Source organism: Drosophila sulfurigaster, chromosome 3 (assembly GCF_023558435.1).
Source record: "Drosophila sulfurigaster albostrigata strain 15112-1811.04 chromosome 3, ASM2355843v2, whole genome shotgun sequence".
Taxonomy (NCBI): domain Eukaryota; kingdom Metazoa; phylum Arthropoda; class Insecta; order Diptera; family Drosophilidae; genus Drosophila; species Drosophila sulfurigaster.
The window spans coordinates 19,514,150-19,531,762 of record NC_084883.1 but is presented as its reverse complement, the minus strand read 5'-3'; the positions used below and the strand labels follow the sequence as shown (position 1 = coordinate 19,531,762).

General features: G+C 42.8%; 3 protein-coding genes across 8 annotated transcripts in view; 1 reads left to right on the top strand and 2 right to left on the bottom strand.

Moving 5' to 3' along the window:
• Positions 1–114: 114 nt before the first annotated feature.
• On the bottom strand, positions 115–1,654 carry LOC133845288 (uncharacterized). 2 transcript variants are annotated; one of them, XM_062279712.1, is made up of 3 exons: positions 1,438–1,654; positions 455–967; positions 115–421 (listed from the first exon to the last, which is right to left on the bottom strand). In XM_062279712.1, exons 1-3 carry the CDS (start codon positions 1,634–1,636, stop codon positions 282–284), a joined length of 852 nt encoding a protein of 283 aa, XP_062135696.1. In that variant the 5' UTR covers positions 1,637–1,654; the 3' UTR covers positions 115–281. The 2 variants fall into 2 exon arrangements, with proteins under 2 accessions (XP_062135696.1, XP_062135695.1); XM_062279711.1 differs by having other exon boundaries at positions 117–967; positions 1,438–1,644.
• A 475-nt stretch (positions 1,655–2,129) lies between these two features.
• On the top strand, positions 2,130–6,496 carry LOC133845279 (isoleucine--tRNA ligase, cytoplasmic). Its single transcript, XM_062279691.1, has 7 exons — positions 2,130–2,281; positions 2,354–2,504; positions 2,592–3,210; positions 3,282–3,914; positions 3,970–4,820; positions 4,876–5,368; positions 5,432–6,496. Exons 2-7 carry the CDS (start codon positions 2,356–2,358, stop codon positions 6,377–6,379), a joined length of 3,693 nt encoding a protein of 1,230 aa, XP_062135675.1. The 5' UTR covers positions 2,130–2,281; positions 2,354–2,355; the 3' UTR covers positions 6,380–6,496.
• A 2,606-nt stretch (positions 6,497–9,102) lies between these two features.
• The window catches only part of LOC133845276 (teneurin-m), a 149,392-nt gene continuing 140,881 nt past the window's right edge, over positions 9,103–17,613 (bottom strand). For 3 of the 5 annotated variants that reach the window (XM_062279684.1, XM_062279686.1, XM_062279688.1), the window contains 4 exons: positions 17,046–17,591; positions 16,780–16,987; positions 15,697–15,723; positions 9,103–15,046 (listed from right to left, as the gene is read on the bottom strand). In XM_062279684.1, the coding sequence (XP_062135668.1) occupies positions 9,424–15,046; positions 15,697–15,723; positions 16,780–16,987; positions 17,046–17,591 (6,404 nt within the window). In that variant the 3' untranslated portion in view covers positions 9,103–9,423. The remainder of the gene's footprint in view (positions 15,047–15,696; positions 15,724–16,779; positions 16,988–17,045; positions 17,592–17,613) is intronic. The other 2 variants (XM_062279685.1, XM_062279687.1) reach the window with 1 other exon arrangement.

The following is a 17,613-nucleotide window of genomic DNA, read 5'->3' as shown; positions in this document are numbered from 1 at the left end:
GCAGCGGCGAATAAACCGCGGCGAACTTATTCGCGGCTTTTTTATTCGCTCAAATGTCTTCGTCAGATGAAGAAGTGATTTTATTAACGTTGTTATTTGAAGAAGAAAATTAGAAAAATGCGTGAGTATTTAAAAATATTGCTTTTTTTATTGCTTATTGTAGCATTATATTATTAAATTAGGAATAAAAGAGTTTGGGTACATCCCATAAATGCAAAGTGGCATTCCCATGAAGAGTTCACCATTACAGAAGAATGATTGGCAATCTTTTTAAGGTAATATTAACAGGGTGAATTTTCCTCAATATTCGCCAATTCTTCTTCCATAATAAGTTCTGCAATTTTAAATTTTACTTGAGCCTGTCTCCTCGGACTGAATTTTTTAATGGTGTGGGCATACGCCATAAACAACATGTCAACACCGTCGTGCGTTTTTTTATTCTTTGTTAGCAAATATTCAATTTCATCCTTCACGGAGAACGTTGGTTGTGGGGTACGTCTTTTTAAGCGCTTCAATGCAGGTCTTTCAGTATCAACGGCAGGAATTGATACGATAGATTGGTTCAATTCATCTTTGCTCTTGTTATACTCAATTTCATCCTTCATGGAGGACGTTGATTGTGCGGTAGATCTTTCGAAGGGCTTCAATTCAGGTTTTTCAGTATCAACGGTAGAATTTGATACGATAGATTGGTTGAATTCATCATTGCTCTCGTCATCCATATGCGATTCTGGTGATTCTTCTTTGCATTGAAAAGTTTCCGTGAATGAAAATGGTTCAGATAGTTCAATGCCACTGACATTCGAAGACGTTTTAGCAAAGGAAATAAATGGACGAAAATATTCCATTTGTTTGGCCCAAATCCATGTTTTATGTACTGCGGCTTGCCCTGTAGTACATTTTGTTGACCTCACATATTTTGAAAAGGAGTCTCGTAAATTTTTCCATTTTTTTTTTAATTCATCACCTAAAAATATAAAAAATAATTCAATTTCATTTTACAGATTCTTTGTGTGGTATTGCCGGATATGGCAAGAACAGTGATGGTGGGATTTTTGAAAATTCTAACATGGGAGTGAAATTTGAAAGTAACAAACTGAATGTACCAAAACCATGAAGGAGATATTTAATTACAGATTGTGCCGGGCAAGAATTCTTTTGGAATTCTTGCCGAAAAATGGCGCATATTTTACAGCTATTGCATTTCAATGAATAGCGTCGAGGATTTTTATGAGGAATTAGAATCCCAAGAAGTGATAGCACTTCAAGACGCTCAACTTAATTGGCATTCGACATCAGACAATAATTTGTTGATTATTTCACTATTTAAATGATAAATGATAATATGTAAACACAAAAAATAAAATATATGTAAGAACACTAAACAACTGTTTCATTGTACAAAAACAACTTGATTTGATAAAGCAATATAATTACCACTCTCTTCCAGCTCCAATCCAATTTCGTTCCATATCTTGTCCTTTTTTTTGGTGTTTTTGTAGTCCTCGTCCTCCATATCGTACAACATTTTATGTTTTTTAACTAATTTAATAAGCAGCTCCACTTTTGCCATTTCTTCTATTAGTGCAGTTATGAATGACAACAAATGGCAGCCATGAAAAAAGACATTGCGCATAAACAGCTAAACGTATAAACGTCACATGTGATGATTTTTAATAAATATTTTTTCAATAAAAGTGAATGATTATAAGTTAAAAACTGCGTCTCGTATTATATTATTATAATTATATTGTATCAAAAGCCAGAATATAGTAATTTAACATGTAAACAAGGCAAAAATTGAACACATGCATCACATGTGACGTCATCAGCGCAGAACACGACCAAATTACTGCGCAATCTAATTTTATTGTTCTTGGCGGCAAGCGAAAAAAACGCTGCATGCGCGGTTGTGGAAAAAATTCGCCGTCGAAACGAATTCGCTCCGCTTTGGTGTGTATTCGCGCCGCTGCCGCTGCGATTTATTCGCTCTGAGATATGCTTTATATTAACTGCATGTTGGAAAGTTTATAATTTAATACAAATAACAGAAACTAAATACAATTTTAATAGTTTCCTTTTATATACACAATTTATAAAACAAAATCGAAATACAAAAGAAGTGTAGCCTAGTCGGCCATTAAAAATTACGGTATATTTCGATATATTTTTGTACGTTAAATGGTACATTTTGAAACTTTACTTGCGGTCACTTTGATCAGCACATGTTGTTGCCATCACCGCAGTTTTTCCTCAGGAAATTCAGTTTGAAATAGAAGAGGTGCGTATAGGAATTTATAATTTACTGAAAAATCGTAATATAAGCAAGCTTTTAATTAATTAAATCAAACAGAAATGAGCGCTGCAAGAAAACTTGAGCGTGCTGACGTGTGTCGGGTGCCGGAGAACATCAACTTTCCTGCTGAAGAAGACAATGTGCTGCAGCAATGGCGTGACGAAAAGATCTTTGAGAAGTGCAGTCAGCTCTCAAAGGGAAAGCCCAAGTAAGAAATGCATGCAATTGTTGCATCAGCCAAACTTCTAATGACTCACAATTGTTTTTGCTACTTTATTTTTTTCATGACACTTAGATACACTTTCTACGATGGGCCGCCATTTGCAACCGGCTTGCCGCATTATGGTCACATCCTGGCTGGTACCATCAAGGACATTGTGACACGGTATGCCTATCAGCAGGGTTACCATGTGGATCGTCGCTTCGGCTGGGATTGTCACGGTCTGCCTGTGGAATTCGAGATCGATAAGTTGCTCAACATCAAAGGTCCTGAGGATGTGGCAAAAATGGGCATTAAAGCGTATAACGCCGAGTGTCGCAAGATTGTCATGCGCTATGCTAATGAATGGGAAACTGTTGTGACGCGTGTGGGTCGCTGGATTGATTTCAAGAACGATTACAAGACATTGTATCCCTGGTACATGGAGTCCATCTGGTGGATCTTCAAGCAGTTGTTCGACAAGGGTTTGGTCTACCAAGGTGTAAAGGTGATGCCCTATTCAACTGCGTGCACAACATCGCTATCCAACTTTGAGGCTAATCAAAACTACAAGGAGGTCGTTGATCCATGTGTCGTGGTAGCTCTTGAGGCTGTAACGCTGCCCAACACCTACTTCTTGGTGTGGACAACAACGCCGTGGACATTGCCTTCGAATTTCGCCTGCTGCGTTAATGCAAAAATGAATTACGTAAAGGTGCGTTGAAATATTGTATTTGCTTTCAATTTACATATTTATTCATTCATTGTTTCTATGTCATTTGTCAGGTGCGCGATGTGAAAACCGATCGTCTTTATGTGCTCGCCGAATCGCGTTTGAGCTACGTCTACAAGACGGAGGCAGAGTACGAGGTGAAGGAGAAGTTTACGGGCGACAAGCTCAAGGGACTGCATTACAAACCGCTCTTCCCTTACTTTGCTCAACGTGGTGCTGAGGTAAAGGCGCATCGTGTGCTGGTGGATGATTATGTGACTGAGGATTCGGGTACTGGCATTGTCCACAATGCACCTTACTTTGGCGAGGACGATTACCGTGTATGCTTGGCAGCCGGTTTAATCACCAAGTCCAGTGATGTCATTTGCCCCTTGGATGATAGCGGTCGCTTTACAGCAGAGGTACCCGATTTCCAAGGTCAGTACGTTAAGGATGCGGATAAGAACATCATGGCCAGTTTGAAGGCCAGCGGCAATTTGGTCTCCAGCGGTCAAGTTAAGCATAGTTATCCATTCTGCTGGCGTTCGGATACGCCATTGATCTACAAGGCGGTTCCTTCCTGGTTTGTGCGTGTTGAGCACATGTCCAAGAATTTGCTGGCCTGCAGCTCTCAGACCTACTGGGTACCCGACTTTGTGAAGGAGAAGCGTTTCGGCAACTGGCTGAAGGAGGCCAGAGATTGGGCCGTAAGTTAATATTGATTGCCTGTCAATTCTCGTTATTAACGTATTGTCTTTTTAGATTTCTCGTAATCGCTACTGGGGCACTCCCATTCCCATCTGGCGTTCACCGAGCGGTGATGAGACTGTTGTCATTGGCAGCATCAAGCAATTGGCAGAGCTATCTGGCGTGCTAGTGGAAGATTTGCATCGTGAGACCATTGATGACATTGAGATTCCATCGGCGGTGCCCGGCAATCCTCCACTTCGACGCATTGCTCCCGTTTTTGATTGCTGGTTCGAGTCTGGTTCTATGCCATTCGCACAACAGCATTTCCCCTTCGAGAATGAGAAGGACTTTATGAATAATTTCCCAGCTGACTTCATTGCCGAGGGTATTGATCAGACACGCGGCTGGTTCTACACTCTGCTCGTCATCTCGACGGCCTTGTTTAACAAGGCGCCATTCAAGAACCTAATTGCCAGTGGTTTAGTTCTGGCCGCCGATGGACAGAAGATGTCCAAGCGCAAGAAGAACTATCCAGATCCCATGGAAGTGGTGCACAAATATGGTGCAGATGCTTTGCGTTTGTATCTAATCAACTCGCCAGTTGTGCGCGCTGAAAGTTTGCGATTCAAGGAAGAGGGCGTGCGTGATATCATCAAGGATGTCTTCTTGCCGTGGTACAATGCTTATCGCTTCCTGCTTCAAAACATTGTGCGCTACGAGAAGGAAGAGCTGGGAGGCAAGTCGCTGTACACCTACGAGAGGGCACGCCATTTGCAGAGCATGGAAAATGCTTCGGTTATCGATGTGTGGATTTTGTCATTCAAGGAGTCGCTGTTGGAGTTCTTTGCCACTGAGATGAAGATGTACCGCCTCTACACTGTGGTGCCTAGACTCACCAAGTTCATTGATCAATTGACCAACTGGTAAACAAACTCTTGATTACCTTGCAATTCAGATAACTAAAATCTTTCTTCTAAGGTATGTGCGCTTAAACCGTCGTCGCATCAAGGGTGAAATGGGCACTGAACAGTGCATTCAATCATTGGATACGCTTTATGATGTGCTCTATACAATGGTTAAAATGATGGCACCTTTTACACCTTTCTTGACCGAATACATCTTCCAGCGACTCGTGCTCTTCCAGCCTAAAGGAACCTTGGAGCACACTGACTCCGTGCACTACCAAATGATGCCTGCGAGTCAACGCAAGTTTATTCGCAGCGATATCGAACGATCTGTTGCACTGATGCAGTCTGTGGTTGAGTTGGGACGAGTGATGCGCGATCGTCGCACTCTGCCTGTAAAGTATCCCGTTTCGGAGATCATTGTGATCCACAAGGATCAGCAGACGTTGGAGGAGATCAAGAGCTTGCAAGACTTCATCCTCAGCGAACTTAATGTGCGCAAGCTGACGCTCAGCTCTGAGAAGGAAAAGTATGGAGTAACATTGCGTGCTGAACCAGACCACAAGGTGAGCTATTAAAGCTACTTTGTAACAATTTAGAATGCTAATTTAAATTTTCATTAATTGCAGACGCTGGGTCAACGCCTGAAGGGCAACTTTAAGGCTGTTATGGCAGCTATCAAGGCGCTGAAGGATGAAGAGATTCAAAAGCAGGTTGCCCAGGGCTACTTTAACATTTTGGATCAGCGCATTGAGCTGGACGAAGTGCGTGTTATTTACTGTACGTCCGATAAGGTTGGAGGAAACTTTGAAGCGCACAGCGACAACGAAGTACTTGTCCTTTTGGACATGACGCCCAACGAGGAGCTGCTTGAGGAGGGTTTGGCTCGTGAAATCATCAATCGCGTGCAGAAGCTCAAGAAGAAAGCACAACTGATACCCACTGATCCTGTTATCATCTATTATGCCCTAAGTGCCAGCAAGAATGCCAAAAAGGAAGTCCTGGAAACACAAGCTCAATTGGAAAAGGTGCTAGTCAACTATGCGGCTATGATCAAGGGTGCCGTCAAATCGGAGTTCATACCATTTAATGCGAAGGAGGCTGCCACGAAACGTCCTATCATCACGGAGCTGGTTGATCTCAAGGGCGTCGATCTAACCCTTACCATTTGCTCCACAGAGGAGCTGCAACTGCCGACACTCGCGTGGCTAAATGTTACGCTAGCTGGTGAGCTGCAACCGCGATTCGTCAACAGCAATAAGGCTTCCATATTGCTGCAGCATAATGTCAACAAGGAATACATCACATTGGAAACGCTGCGCACTGAAGTTGAGGTTCTTTTTGGTCTTTATGGCATCAACTATGAACTGTATGTGGTTGATCAGCAGAAAAAGGTTACGGAACTGAAGACCATCGATAAAAGCCTCAGTGGCAAGCTGCTTGTACTTACGCGCAATCCGGAAGCTCTACGCAAATCAACGGACTACGTGGTTGATGCAGCTCCCTATTCAAAGTTCGTCAATCAATCTGGAAGCACAATTTTTACTGAGAACCCCAAGGGTCACAGTCTGTTGTAGATCCGAAAACTCTATGGAATGACAGGTTGCTTAGTATTTATTTACATTGTAAACTGAAATACGAAATAAAAAGTAAACTTTTTCAAAAAGTTTTAAATATTAACAAGAAAATGTAAATTAAATTAAATATAAATAAAATTGTATGAGTGCTGAAATTGGTTCATCCAAAATGATTATAAAAAGTAAACGCACAAATATATTTTTTTGTAATTTTTTATTTTTATTGAAATCGCTTTTATTCGTTATATTATTAGATATTATATATGGTTTTATCATATATATCGGCTTGCCATAAACGTGTGTATTATGTGTTTTGTTCTCTTCTGCTTTGTGTACGATTAACTTTTGTTGTTCAATTTTTGTTATTATTTTTGTTTTTTAGACTTAGCTTCATTCTGCATAGCCTGAAGCTTATGCATTGCTTTGTGGAGACGATTTCGTACATTTAATACAAATATTGATCATAATTTATTTCAAGTGTTAATTTCAAAGTGTTTCATTTTTGTTTTTTGTTTTTATCAATCTGCTCAATCAGTGTCAATATCAGATCATAATATAAACATGAGTTTTAACGAATTGAAAGTGTGTGTACAATATTGTTGCCTCTGGAAAAATTGAAAAATTTACATCTCGATCCTGAAGAACAAAATATACATACTGAGTAAATTTAAGCACAATTGAGTAGACGTAGATACATATTTCAGTCACAATTTTGTTTTTAGCTGATTTCAATAATTTCATTTTAGGTTTTTGGTTAATATAATGCTGCTTAATTTTACTACATATACATTTATATACGTTTGCTGCATTTATACAATTCGTTTTTCTTTTCTTTTATTTTATTTTTTGTTTTGTTTTTCTTTTTGTGTAAAATAGTATTTTATATCATTTTGGAAAACGTGAAATTTGGTTTTCTTGATGCTTTTTTTTTACACAACATTTCGCATGTCTCTATCGATGCATATACATATATTCGAATTATACTTTTGCTTAGCCTTTAATGTATATTATTATATATATTTCTATATATATATATATGCTTCTGTTTTTCTTTCGGTTCTTTTCTTGTTTTATATTTATAATTTTATTTAATAAAATTACTAACACTTTAGCTAACTTCTACGTTTTATTCTTAACTCCTTGCTCACTTTGCTCACTTTCACATTATTTAAGTGCTACGTTTTTGTTTTTATTTGTTTCGTTTTTACGAGTTTCTTTTCTTTTTTCTTTCATTAACCTATGCCTAATCCTTAGTGACGATGTGTAGTTTGAGTGTGTCTATATTACAAGGTGTATTTAGTTTATATGTATGTATGTCATATGGGGGATTGTGGGGGACTGGTGAATTATTTGTATTTATTTTTATGTTCAAGACTTAAATACGAGTATGCTGCGTACTTAGTTTAAATGCTAGTTTATTTATATCTCAATAGTCAATAGTTTAGTTTCAGTTATAAATAGTTTAATAATATGTATATAATTATAAACAAATAAAACACTTTAGCAAAAGTTAAAGTTCGTGTATTGAAAGTGATTTAAAAAAAATAATTAAAAGTTTTAAATAAAATTCGGAAAAACCTTAATCTCTAGCATTCAGATTGAAGGCATTAAAAACTGCATTGCTTTTACAAATTAACATGGCAAATATGTTAAACTAAATATTGCATTTTAAAAAACTAAAATCTTAATAGACTAATTACAACAGAAAGCGTTATGAGTAAAGTACTTTGCTGTTTTGTCAACGTTCAATTTCCATTTCGATTTCGGTTGCGATTTGAGTTTGCATTTCGTTTCTTATTCTTGTTTTTTTTTTTATTTTTGCAACATTTCAGGTCGTCAGGTCAAATGAAATGTTAGAAATATATCACAATTTGTAAAAAGTATTAATGCATTTTGCCTTCGGAATAAAAATGATTAAGAAATAGTAGTAGCAGAGTTTTGGTAGACAGAGTTCGTCAATTTAGGGCTTTTGATTTTTGGCTGTCGAAATTAAGTATACGCGTTTAGAATAAATTCGAGCATTTTGTGAGTCTAAAACAAAATGGGTTTTAAACAATTAAATATATGTTTAACGCGCGCTTTGTTAAGTGTGTTTAAAGCATGATTAAGTAATTGATAATAAGCTTGTATGTGTGTGAGTGTGAGTGCGAGTATGTATGTATATACAAAGCATTTATGAAAATGAAGCTTGTCGCTTTTCTTTCGCTTTTTTTTCGTTTTCTTTTCGTTTGGAGTAGGAATATGGGCTAGGCTGGGGCTTAGGGGGACTCTTTCAACTTTTTACATTAATTTATGATTTATATATTAATAGATTACTTAGTTGAGTATGTAGTATTTACTTATATGTTGTCAATATTTCGTTTTTTATTTATGTATGTTCTTGTTGTTGTTGTGTAATACTTGTTTGACATCGAATGCAACTGGCTAATTAGACTTTAGTAGACTAAAAACACAAAGGCGCTGTCTTCATTCATTCTGTTCTTCTGCTTCTCGTCCTCGTCGTACATTTACTATATGTATTGTGTGGGGAGGAAGCCTTGAAGCTTTTGAAATTTTAAAAAATTACATTAATTGTTTACATCTGGACTAATCGTATGCCTATTGTTTAGCCTAAACTCAACATCAACATACATATCCTTATTTTGTTTTTGTTTGTTTTTTTTTATCGTTTACATCCATTTATATAGAAATTTATGTAGTTTTTGCCGAGGGTTTGCTTTTGCTGCTGCTGCTGCTGCTGTGGCTGCTGACTAATACTAAACTTTAAATGCTATTAAAGTTTATATTAATTATTTAAGTTGAAGTGTATTTTGGAGTGTAGTTGTGTCTTGTGTGTATTGTGCTGTTGTATTTCACCTAGATAATTACAAAAACTGCTCCTCAGTTGCCTCGCTGCTCTTCCTCTGCTGATTGGCGGCAATCTTTTCCACGGCTATCAAGTAGTCCAAGTCCTCTTCCTGCTCCACCTCACCATCCGGCCCGTATTCATACTCTTCACCAGCTGCTTCACTTTCTAGCTCCAGCTCCAGGTCTTGCTCCTCCACTCACGCACTCACTTCACCATATTTCTGCTGTTGTCGGCGATTCGAGCTCATTCGGTGGCTGTTGCCAGACTTGCGACGCTTGCGTTTGGCATCGCGCTGAAAGGCGACATTGCCAGGATCATCGGCCAGCTGCGGATACTTGTGTATGCTGTGTATATCGATGCCAATCCAGCCATCCACATCTCCATGCTGTATCAGCTCTTCCTTCTCCTCCTCGGTCCAATCGCCACGACCCTGGAAACCAGCTGCTACCAGCTGTTTCTCCAGCTCCCATGCACGCTCTACAGCACGCTTATGTGCATGCTTCAGGATGCGATGACGCTCCTGCTCGGGGTCCACGCCATACTTGATGATGACCACAGCCTCGGGGCCATGGAGACGCAGTTCCTTAGCAGCACTGCCACCATGATCGCTAATCTCGTGTGTTGATATGTTAAACATGCCACCCAGGCGACGCAGTTCTTCGTTATCGTCACGCAGCTTCAGCACATTGTCCTTGACAAAGTAGAAGACATCCTGATCGTGTATGCTAAAGTGTAGATCCAAGAAGTAGGAGTTGTTAAACACCGAGCTAACCACATCTTGCACCACGCTATTCGAGCCATCCACAACGCTGACCAGCGCACGTCCGCCGATCCTGGAGAGCAACACACCTTCGCCAAACACAGCACGACGATAGCTGACACGTGGCAACAGATTGCGCATCTTAGGCTCCATTTTCAGCAGTGGCTTGGGCGCGAAGTCGAAGTCACTAAACTTCTCGTTTGTCTTCTCCACAATGCACTCGAGACCGGAGATCACACCGAAGTCGGGTGCCAGCGTATTGGACTTAATGCTGGCCTGAGGTGTGTACTGTGACAACTTGGTGTAGCGATTGCTCTGCATGTTGTTCAGCTCGTAGCCAAAGAGTCGCAGCCAAGCATCTAGATCGATCATGTAATCCTGTGGCTTGTTGCGATTGATGGGATCGTTGTTGTGATAGCGGTAGATAAACACATCGGTGGGATTGGACATTTCGGTGGCCAGGGTCTCCCAGAGCGGTGTCATCCATTGACCAACCGTGGGATCGTATTGTCGTCGCTCTGTGTAGATCAGTTTGGTGTGCGGATCAATGAGACCGCCATGGAAATCGATGGGTACAAAGAAGTCCGGTTTGGTGTCCTTAATGGTGCGACCGAAAGGCGTGCGCTTAACCTCCTTGACAATGCCGCCATTCATATCGAAGAAAGCGAGAGGCGAACCATTCTGATCGGTGGCCACATAGTAACGCTGCTCAGCATGCTCCAAGGCAATCAACATATCACGATCATCATAGTAGAACTTCATGGTCTTGCCCTGTTCGGGGAAATGCACGTGACTGACCAGATTGGGTGTCTTGGGGTTGGCATAGAAGTACTGGGTAACGTTGCCCTTGCTATCATGCCAAGCGACCAGGCGGCTGCGATCATCGTAGTAGTACCAGCTCTGGAAACGATCGCGTTCAAAGGCATGAATCAATTGACCACGATTGTTGTAGCGATACTTCTGTTCGCCACGACGCACCACAAAACCACGAGCATCGTAGTTGTTGAACTCAATGTCGCCCACTTTGATGACACGATCGCCAATATCATAGCCTAGGTTGATTTTCTCGCCCTGATCGACAATGCCCACAGTGTTGCCATTCTCATCATACAAATACTTCCAGTTGTTGGTGCCCAATACCTCAATCACATGACCATCGGCATTGTAGTTGATCTTATCGAAGGCTGTCGATCTTCCGAAAGTTGTCTTCTGTGACTTGATGCGATTGCGCAGATCGTAGTCGAGTTCCAGGCGGAACACATCGAAGCTCTTGATGTTCATCAACACGCTCTTCACACGACCATGTTGATCGTAATCCACAATGGTAAAGAACTGTTTGGCTGAGTCTTGGATGACAGTGCGATTGAAGGCATTGCGTGTGATCTTCAGATCCTGCACCACCTCAAGTTGTCCCAGATTCTGGCTGTACTTGTAGCGTGTGGTGGGCAGCTCCTTGTCATCGATGGCCATCTCAATGCCACTCAAGCGTGCGTTGCCATCGTAGGCATATTTGTAGTGAGCAGAAGACAGTGAATTCTTGGAGCCAAAGCGGAGCTTCTCATCCTTGAGTATGCCGGCGTGGTACTTGAACTCGCGACGCAGTTCAAAGCCTGGCTCCTGCACCTCCACGGACTTGACCAAGCTGGTGCTCTCCTGATACGTATAGTGGGTGCTGAAGAGTCCAGCCAGAATGGTCTCAAGACGGCCGGCAGCATCATGCACAAAGGCAACCTTGCCCGATTGATGTGGATGGATCTTGGCGAGTATTTGTCCCTCATCGTTGTACAGTATCTCGAAGGGATGGCGATTAATGGGCGAGTAGTATTGGTACTTGAAGAAGCCAAGCGATGTTTGCAGCGAGAACGAATGAATGTGTCCGCGTGGCGTTGTCAAACTCTGCAATGCACCCGCATCGTCGTATTGCAGCAAATAATCTGATCTGCGTGGCGTGGTCACCTTAAGCGGCAGCGAGCCAAACATGTCCTTAAAGGTGTAGACCATCGACGAACCGTCGCCATATTTGATCTCATTGAGGCGACCGTTGCGATCGAAGGTGTAGGCCTCCTGCAGCACACCCCACTTCCAGCTGACCAAGCGTCCAAAGCGATCGTACTCGAGATCCACGTCGGCATAATCGCCCGACTGCGGACGGAAGCTAACAGGACGTGAGGTGCGATCATAGGTAACATTGAGAAGTTCCTGCTTGTCGTCGACCATCACCACAACCGATTGCGTCTCACGATCGTACTCCAGGGTCAGCACATTGTCGCCATTGACGCGTAATTTGCGTCCGACCTCGGTGACGGGGCGCGGAGCTCCCTTGTTCTGTTTGCCTGGCTGCAGCGGCTGCTGGCGACGCACAAAGTAACGCCACTCGAAACGATTAGCCAGATCGCCGGCAATCTCGGTGCGCTGCTTGGCGGGCACTGGATAACTCTCGCCTAGCAGAGGGCTCTGCTCGGCCAGGATGGTGTACGGCATCACTTCCATTTGCAGATTGTGTCCCCAAGGTGTAATGCTGGTGGTGGAGCCATCCATGCCCACCGTGGTGCGCGACTCGGCGGCGCCATTCTTCACCACAACTGTAGAGCCCTGAATGAGCATTGAGATCTCCTTCTGTGCATTCTCGGAGACCTTAACCTGGGCACCTTTCACGCTCAGATCGAAGGTGAGCTCAATGACACGTCCGGTGGGAGTCACAGCCGAGGTCAAGCGACCAAACTCATCGTAGTTGTAGACATAAGAACGTCCGGTGGAGTCCAGTTTAGTCTTTAGCAGTCCGGTGGGTCCATGATACTCGTAGGTGACATTGTAGTTATCGGGAGTGCTCAGCTCGTGCAGCATCTTCATGCGCGTCATTCGCAGTCGGCACTTCTGGCCCTTGGTGTTCTCAATCGAGTTCACCTGCGAGGTGTAGTCGCGTAGTAGGAACACTTTGTTGCCCGCCGCATCCGTCACCGTGCTCAGTTTGCCATTAGAGGTGTTGACGTTGTAGGTAAACACATAGGTTGTCTCGCCTGTTAAGATGTTCCTGGTGGACACGTGTTGGCCAAAGCGATTGAAGATGTAAATCTCCTGCATGTCGGGTGCGTAGATCTCGTATTCACGCGACGGACTCGCCTCCGGAATGCTGGACATGACCGAGCGAATGCGATAATTGGCCTGATCAGCAATGTGCACATGACCGTCGGGTGTTACAGCCAAAGCGGCAATTGTGTTGAACTTGGCACTCGTGGCCAAATAGTGATCAGCTTCGAAGCAATCGCAGCCACGCTCCAGGCAATTGCACTTGGATTCGGCGCCTGCAAACGAAGCAATGCGTCCATCGGTGCCAATGACGCGCACGCGATTAATGCGCTGTGAATCGCTTTCGGCAACAAACAGTTCACCCAGTGGACCAAAGGCAATGGACTGCGGCATCACGAGGGTAGCGTGTGTGGCCAACTCTGCATCGTAGACAGTGGAGGCTGTGGCACAATGTTGTACACGGCCGGAAATCACGCGAACTCGGCCATCAGGGGTCATGCGTAAGATCATGTGATCGTCAATAATGTGCAGAGTGTTATCCATGGGCGAAACAGCCAGTTCGGTGGGCCAACGCAAGTGCATCTCCTCCAGCTTGAGTGTGCCCTCGCAGGGAATGGGTTTCCAGTGGGACTTGTGCATGTGATTGCCAATCAAGGTGCTCACGATGCCATCGCGATCGACCATGCGAATGTTGGTGCCATCAGCGAAGTACAAGATATTATCGCTGGAGATGGCAATGCCCTTGGGATAGGCGAGCTTGGCATCCTTGGCCAAGGCGCCATCACCGCAATGCGCCTCATCTCCGGGCAGACAACGCTCACCGGAGCCCACAACGGGTTCCCAGTTCTGTTCCGGACGGTCATAATCGCTCATGTTGCGCACGCGGATAATCTGATGAGATTCGGGGTCAGAGATGTACAGTGTGCCATCCAAAGGACTCAGAGCCATGTGATAACGATACGACACTCGGGTGGCGTTCAGCTTGACTACAGTGCGAATGGTGCCGTCGGTCATGATGCGGCGAATGTAATTGAAGTCGCCTACAAACAGACTGCCATCGGGAGCGGCGGCCAGAGCAACGGGCGCAAGCAGACGCTGCTTCAGAGCATAACCATCGCAGTCCTGGCACTCCAGCGGACGCTGATGACCATCACCCATGGTGGTGAGGATGATGCGGGGTTTGTTGCGCAGATAAATGTTCGAACCGTCGCCCTTTTGCAGAATGCCCTCGTGGAAATTGTAACGATGATGGATGTCCAAGTTCCAGCCACCCACCTCAGAGATAGACATGTCGTGGCCGCTCAATTTGGTTGTCTGTATATCCCAGACAATGTCCTTGCAGTCGGTGTACTGATAACCGACCTTGACGACCGCAGTGGTTACGCCATAGACACGCTGTCTGTAGATGTTCAAGCGATTCCAGGCGTAGGTGAACTTGATGCCCGGGTCTGCCTCAAACACACGCTCAAACAATATGCCTTCAATGGTGATACGCAGATGGATTAGATGCAGTGTAGCAGGAATGGTGTCCGGTGTCAATTGCAGTTTGATCGTTGACAAATAGCCAGCAGCGCGTGACGAGTGGTAGACGAGATTCAAACCGGTGCCGGGAATTTGCAGGGATTCCTGAATGACCTGCGACTCGGCGAGAATGGCACTGCGATCGGGGCAGGCGCCTTGGAAGCCATGTTTCCAGGAGGCCAACACCACCGGCTTCATTTGATCGTAGTCGTGGGAGAAGCAAGTGTGTGTGGTTGTGGTAGCCAAAGCCTTTTCATCGGACATGCTCATGACCATCATATCGATGATGACAACCTCGTTCCATGGCACTTGAACAATGCGTGACTGTGGCCGGAAGGGGGCACGTCCAAATTGCAGCGTCACAGCACCGCCACCGTTCACCATCAGATCGAACCAGCCATCGTCGCGGGTAAGTGTAAATCCTTCCAGTACAGTTGTGGTGGAGACACGCACGCCAACCAGTCCCATGCCCAGGGAGGTGACAACGCGTCCGCGAATAACTGCAGATCGGCTGTGGGGGATAAAAGCGAAATGGATTAGACGAATCTCATAAGGATGTTGGATGAGGTTTCTCTCTATATGTACAACTACTCGTACAAGCATATTGAACTGAGGATTCGCAACTACTTTTTTTTTTTTGTTGGCAAATAAAATGATGCGATAAGTACAAATCATAATGATAATTCACACGCACATAACATAAGACTCGTATCAACACATAAAGGTTTACAATTTGAACAATATATATTATATAGAGTTATATAGTAGTATATAGTAAGTATGTATGTTTGGTATGTCGCATTGTATGATGACCTAGCATTGACCTAAGTACAACATTTCCATAGCTTATACATATAAAATACAAGTACGAGTACGAGTGTACTATATATTAAATAATAATCAAATAAACCCAAAATACTTGATTGTCTGGTTGTCTGGGATCTTCCCACCCACATAATTAAGTAAAAATAATTAACTAACTAACACAAAATGCGCTTATTAAAATATGTTCTACTTAAATAAACCAATCGAAAATAAAGGAAATGAAAATGTACCAAACAACCACTGATAATTATGTTAGTAATCAGAATTTAGTATAAAGTAGTAGTATTTTTTTTTAGTATTTTAGTACCGGTTTTTCGCTTGTTGTTTTTGGCTTACCTTGCATTGAAATAATTCCAAAAAATGCTGTTAGTATTTGAATTTGATTTACAGCGAGAACAAGTAGCGAATGGAATTCGTTAGTTATTTGCAAAGCATTTGGAATTGGTTCGATTCATTCGAGTTTGTGTATGTTTTTGGTTTTTGGATGGGGAATTAGTAGCGAGTAGTAGTAGCGAGTAGCAGTAGTAGTAGCGAGTAGGAGGAGCGAGTGGTAGTAGTAGTAGTAATAGTAAGTTATTTTTATTTATATTTCGGATTAAAGGGCACGCGTGTTTGAGAAGAAAAAAAGAGCAGAGAGAAAATATTTGAATTAGCATGGTTGTCTAGAGTATTCTTTCACTAGAATTTGTTTGTGTTATGAAACCCGTCACAAAATACAATTGATTCCTACATTCTCTTCGTTTCGATCATTAGCCGAAATCCTAGCAAAACCCTTCACAAGAACCCTTCAACTTTTGTTTGTTATATCGGATAGTTCTGGACAATTCGTTTGCTCGGCATCAGTTGTAAGCAGTAAATGGGTTTGGTGATTGTGATATTCACTCCTTGTGAAAGGCGTTCTTAAAACTAATGCTTAAACTAAGCTACACCATAATTAATATAATATAAACTATTTAACTTAAATGTAAGGAATACTTAATTTGAAACCTTGTACCTTAAAAATGTTAGATTTGATTGGATTTGTTTAGTATTTCTTTTTTTTGGGTAAGTTTTTAAACAAAGGACATATAAGGATTTATATTTACAAGATTTAGATTGGGATTTTGATTGGTTTTGTGTATGGATTGTATATTTTTATCGGGATTTGTTTTAGACGAGGGCACGAAAACGAAAAACGTAAATATTTAAACATATAAAAATATTAATTATGCAAACTATTTTGATTATTATTTGATTGGTTGTAAGTACGTATATATATATATATATATAGATAATCCAGCTAAATGTTTTGTATAATATAAAGGAATTATTATTTTTATCTGAGCTCGTTGCCAATTCATTAAACTGACTTAGTCAGCAATTTGCACTTATTTTTTGTTCTTGACGAATTTAACTAATTGGCTACAAGAAAGCACCTACCTCTCATTAAAAGCTTCCAGTTTGGCGTAGTTTTGCAGACTGCTCTCGTCGATCAGGAATTTCATGCGCTCAAAGAACGAGGCGGTAATTGCTGGTGGCTGCTTTCTCAAAAGCACATCAATGGGCTTGGGTGCGGAAACACACAGCTGGGAGTTCTTACAGACGTGGCTGGCACAACACTCGGGATCTTCACAGTCAACTAGGCCATCTGAGTGAAGAATAACAAATTTAGCACGGTTCAAACTGGAATTAATATCCAAACTTACCTTTGTCATTGTCCTTGCTGTCGCCGCAGTTCAACTCCAGAGCGATGCCACAATCGGGTCCATCCCAGCCCTCGTAGCAACGGCATTCCCATTGTCCCTCGCCACTGACTCGACATTGACCATGTGCCGCACAACTGTTAGGACAACCCTCGATGGTGCAATGCTTGCCATTCCAGCCGGTGACACAAAGACACGTTCCATTCTTGCACTGACCATGCTCATTGCAACGACTGTCACAGAGTCGTGTATTGCAATAATCTCCGCCCCATTCGGGATCACAGGCGCAAGCATCGCCCTCGCAACGTCCATGCTGACCGCAGTCCAGATCGCACAGCTCCTTTGAGCAATCGTCGCCACTCCACTTGCTCTCGCAGGTGCAGGTCTGTGTGTCCAGATCGAAAGTGCCATGGCCCGAGCAGTCGGGTAAGCATTGCAGAGCATCCTGATCCATGGTGGCGCAATCCACGCCCTTCCAGCCCTTCTTGCAGATGCAAGTACCGTCAGCGCAGAAACCGTGTCCCGAGCAATTCGGATGTGGACAGTCCACTGTGAAGAGTAGGGAAAAGTG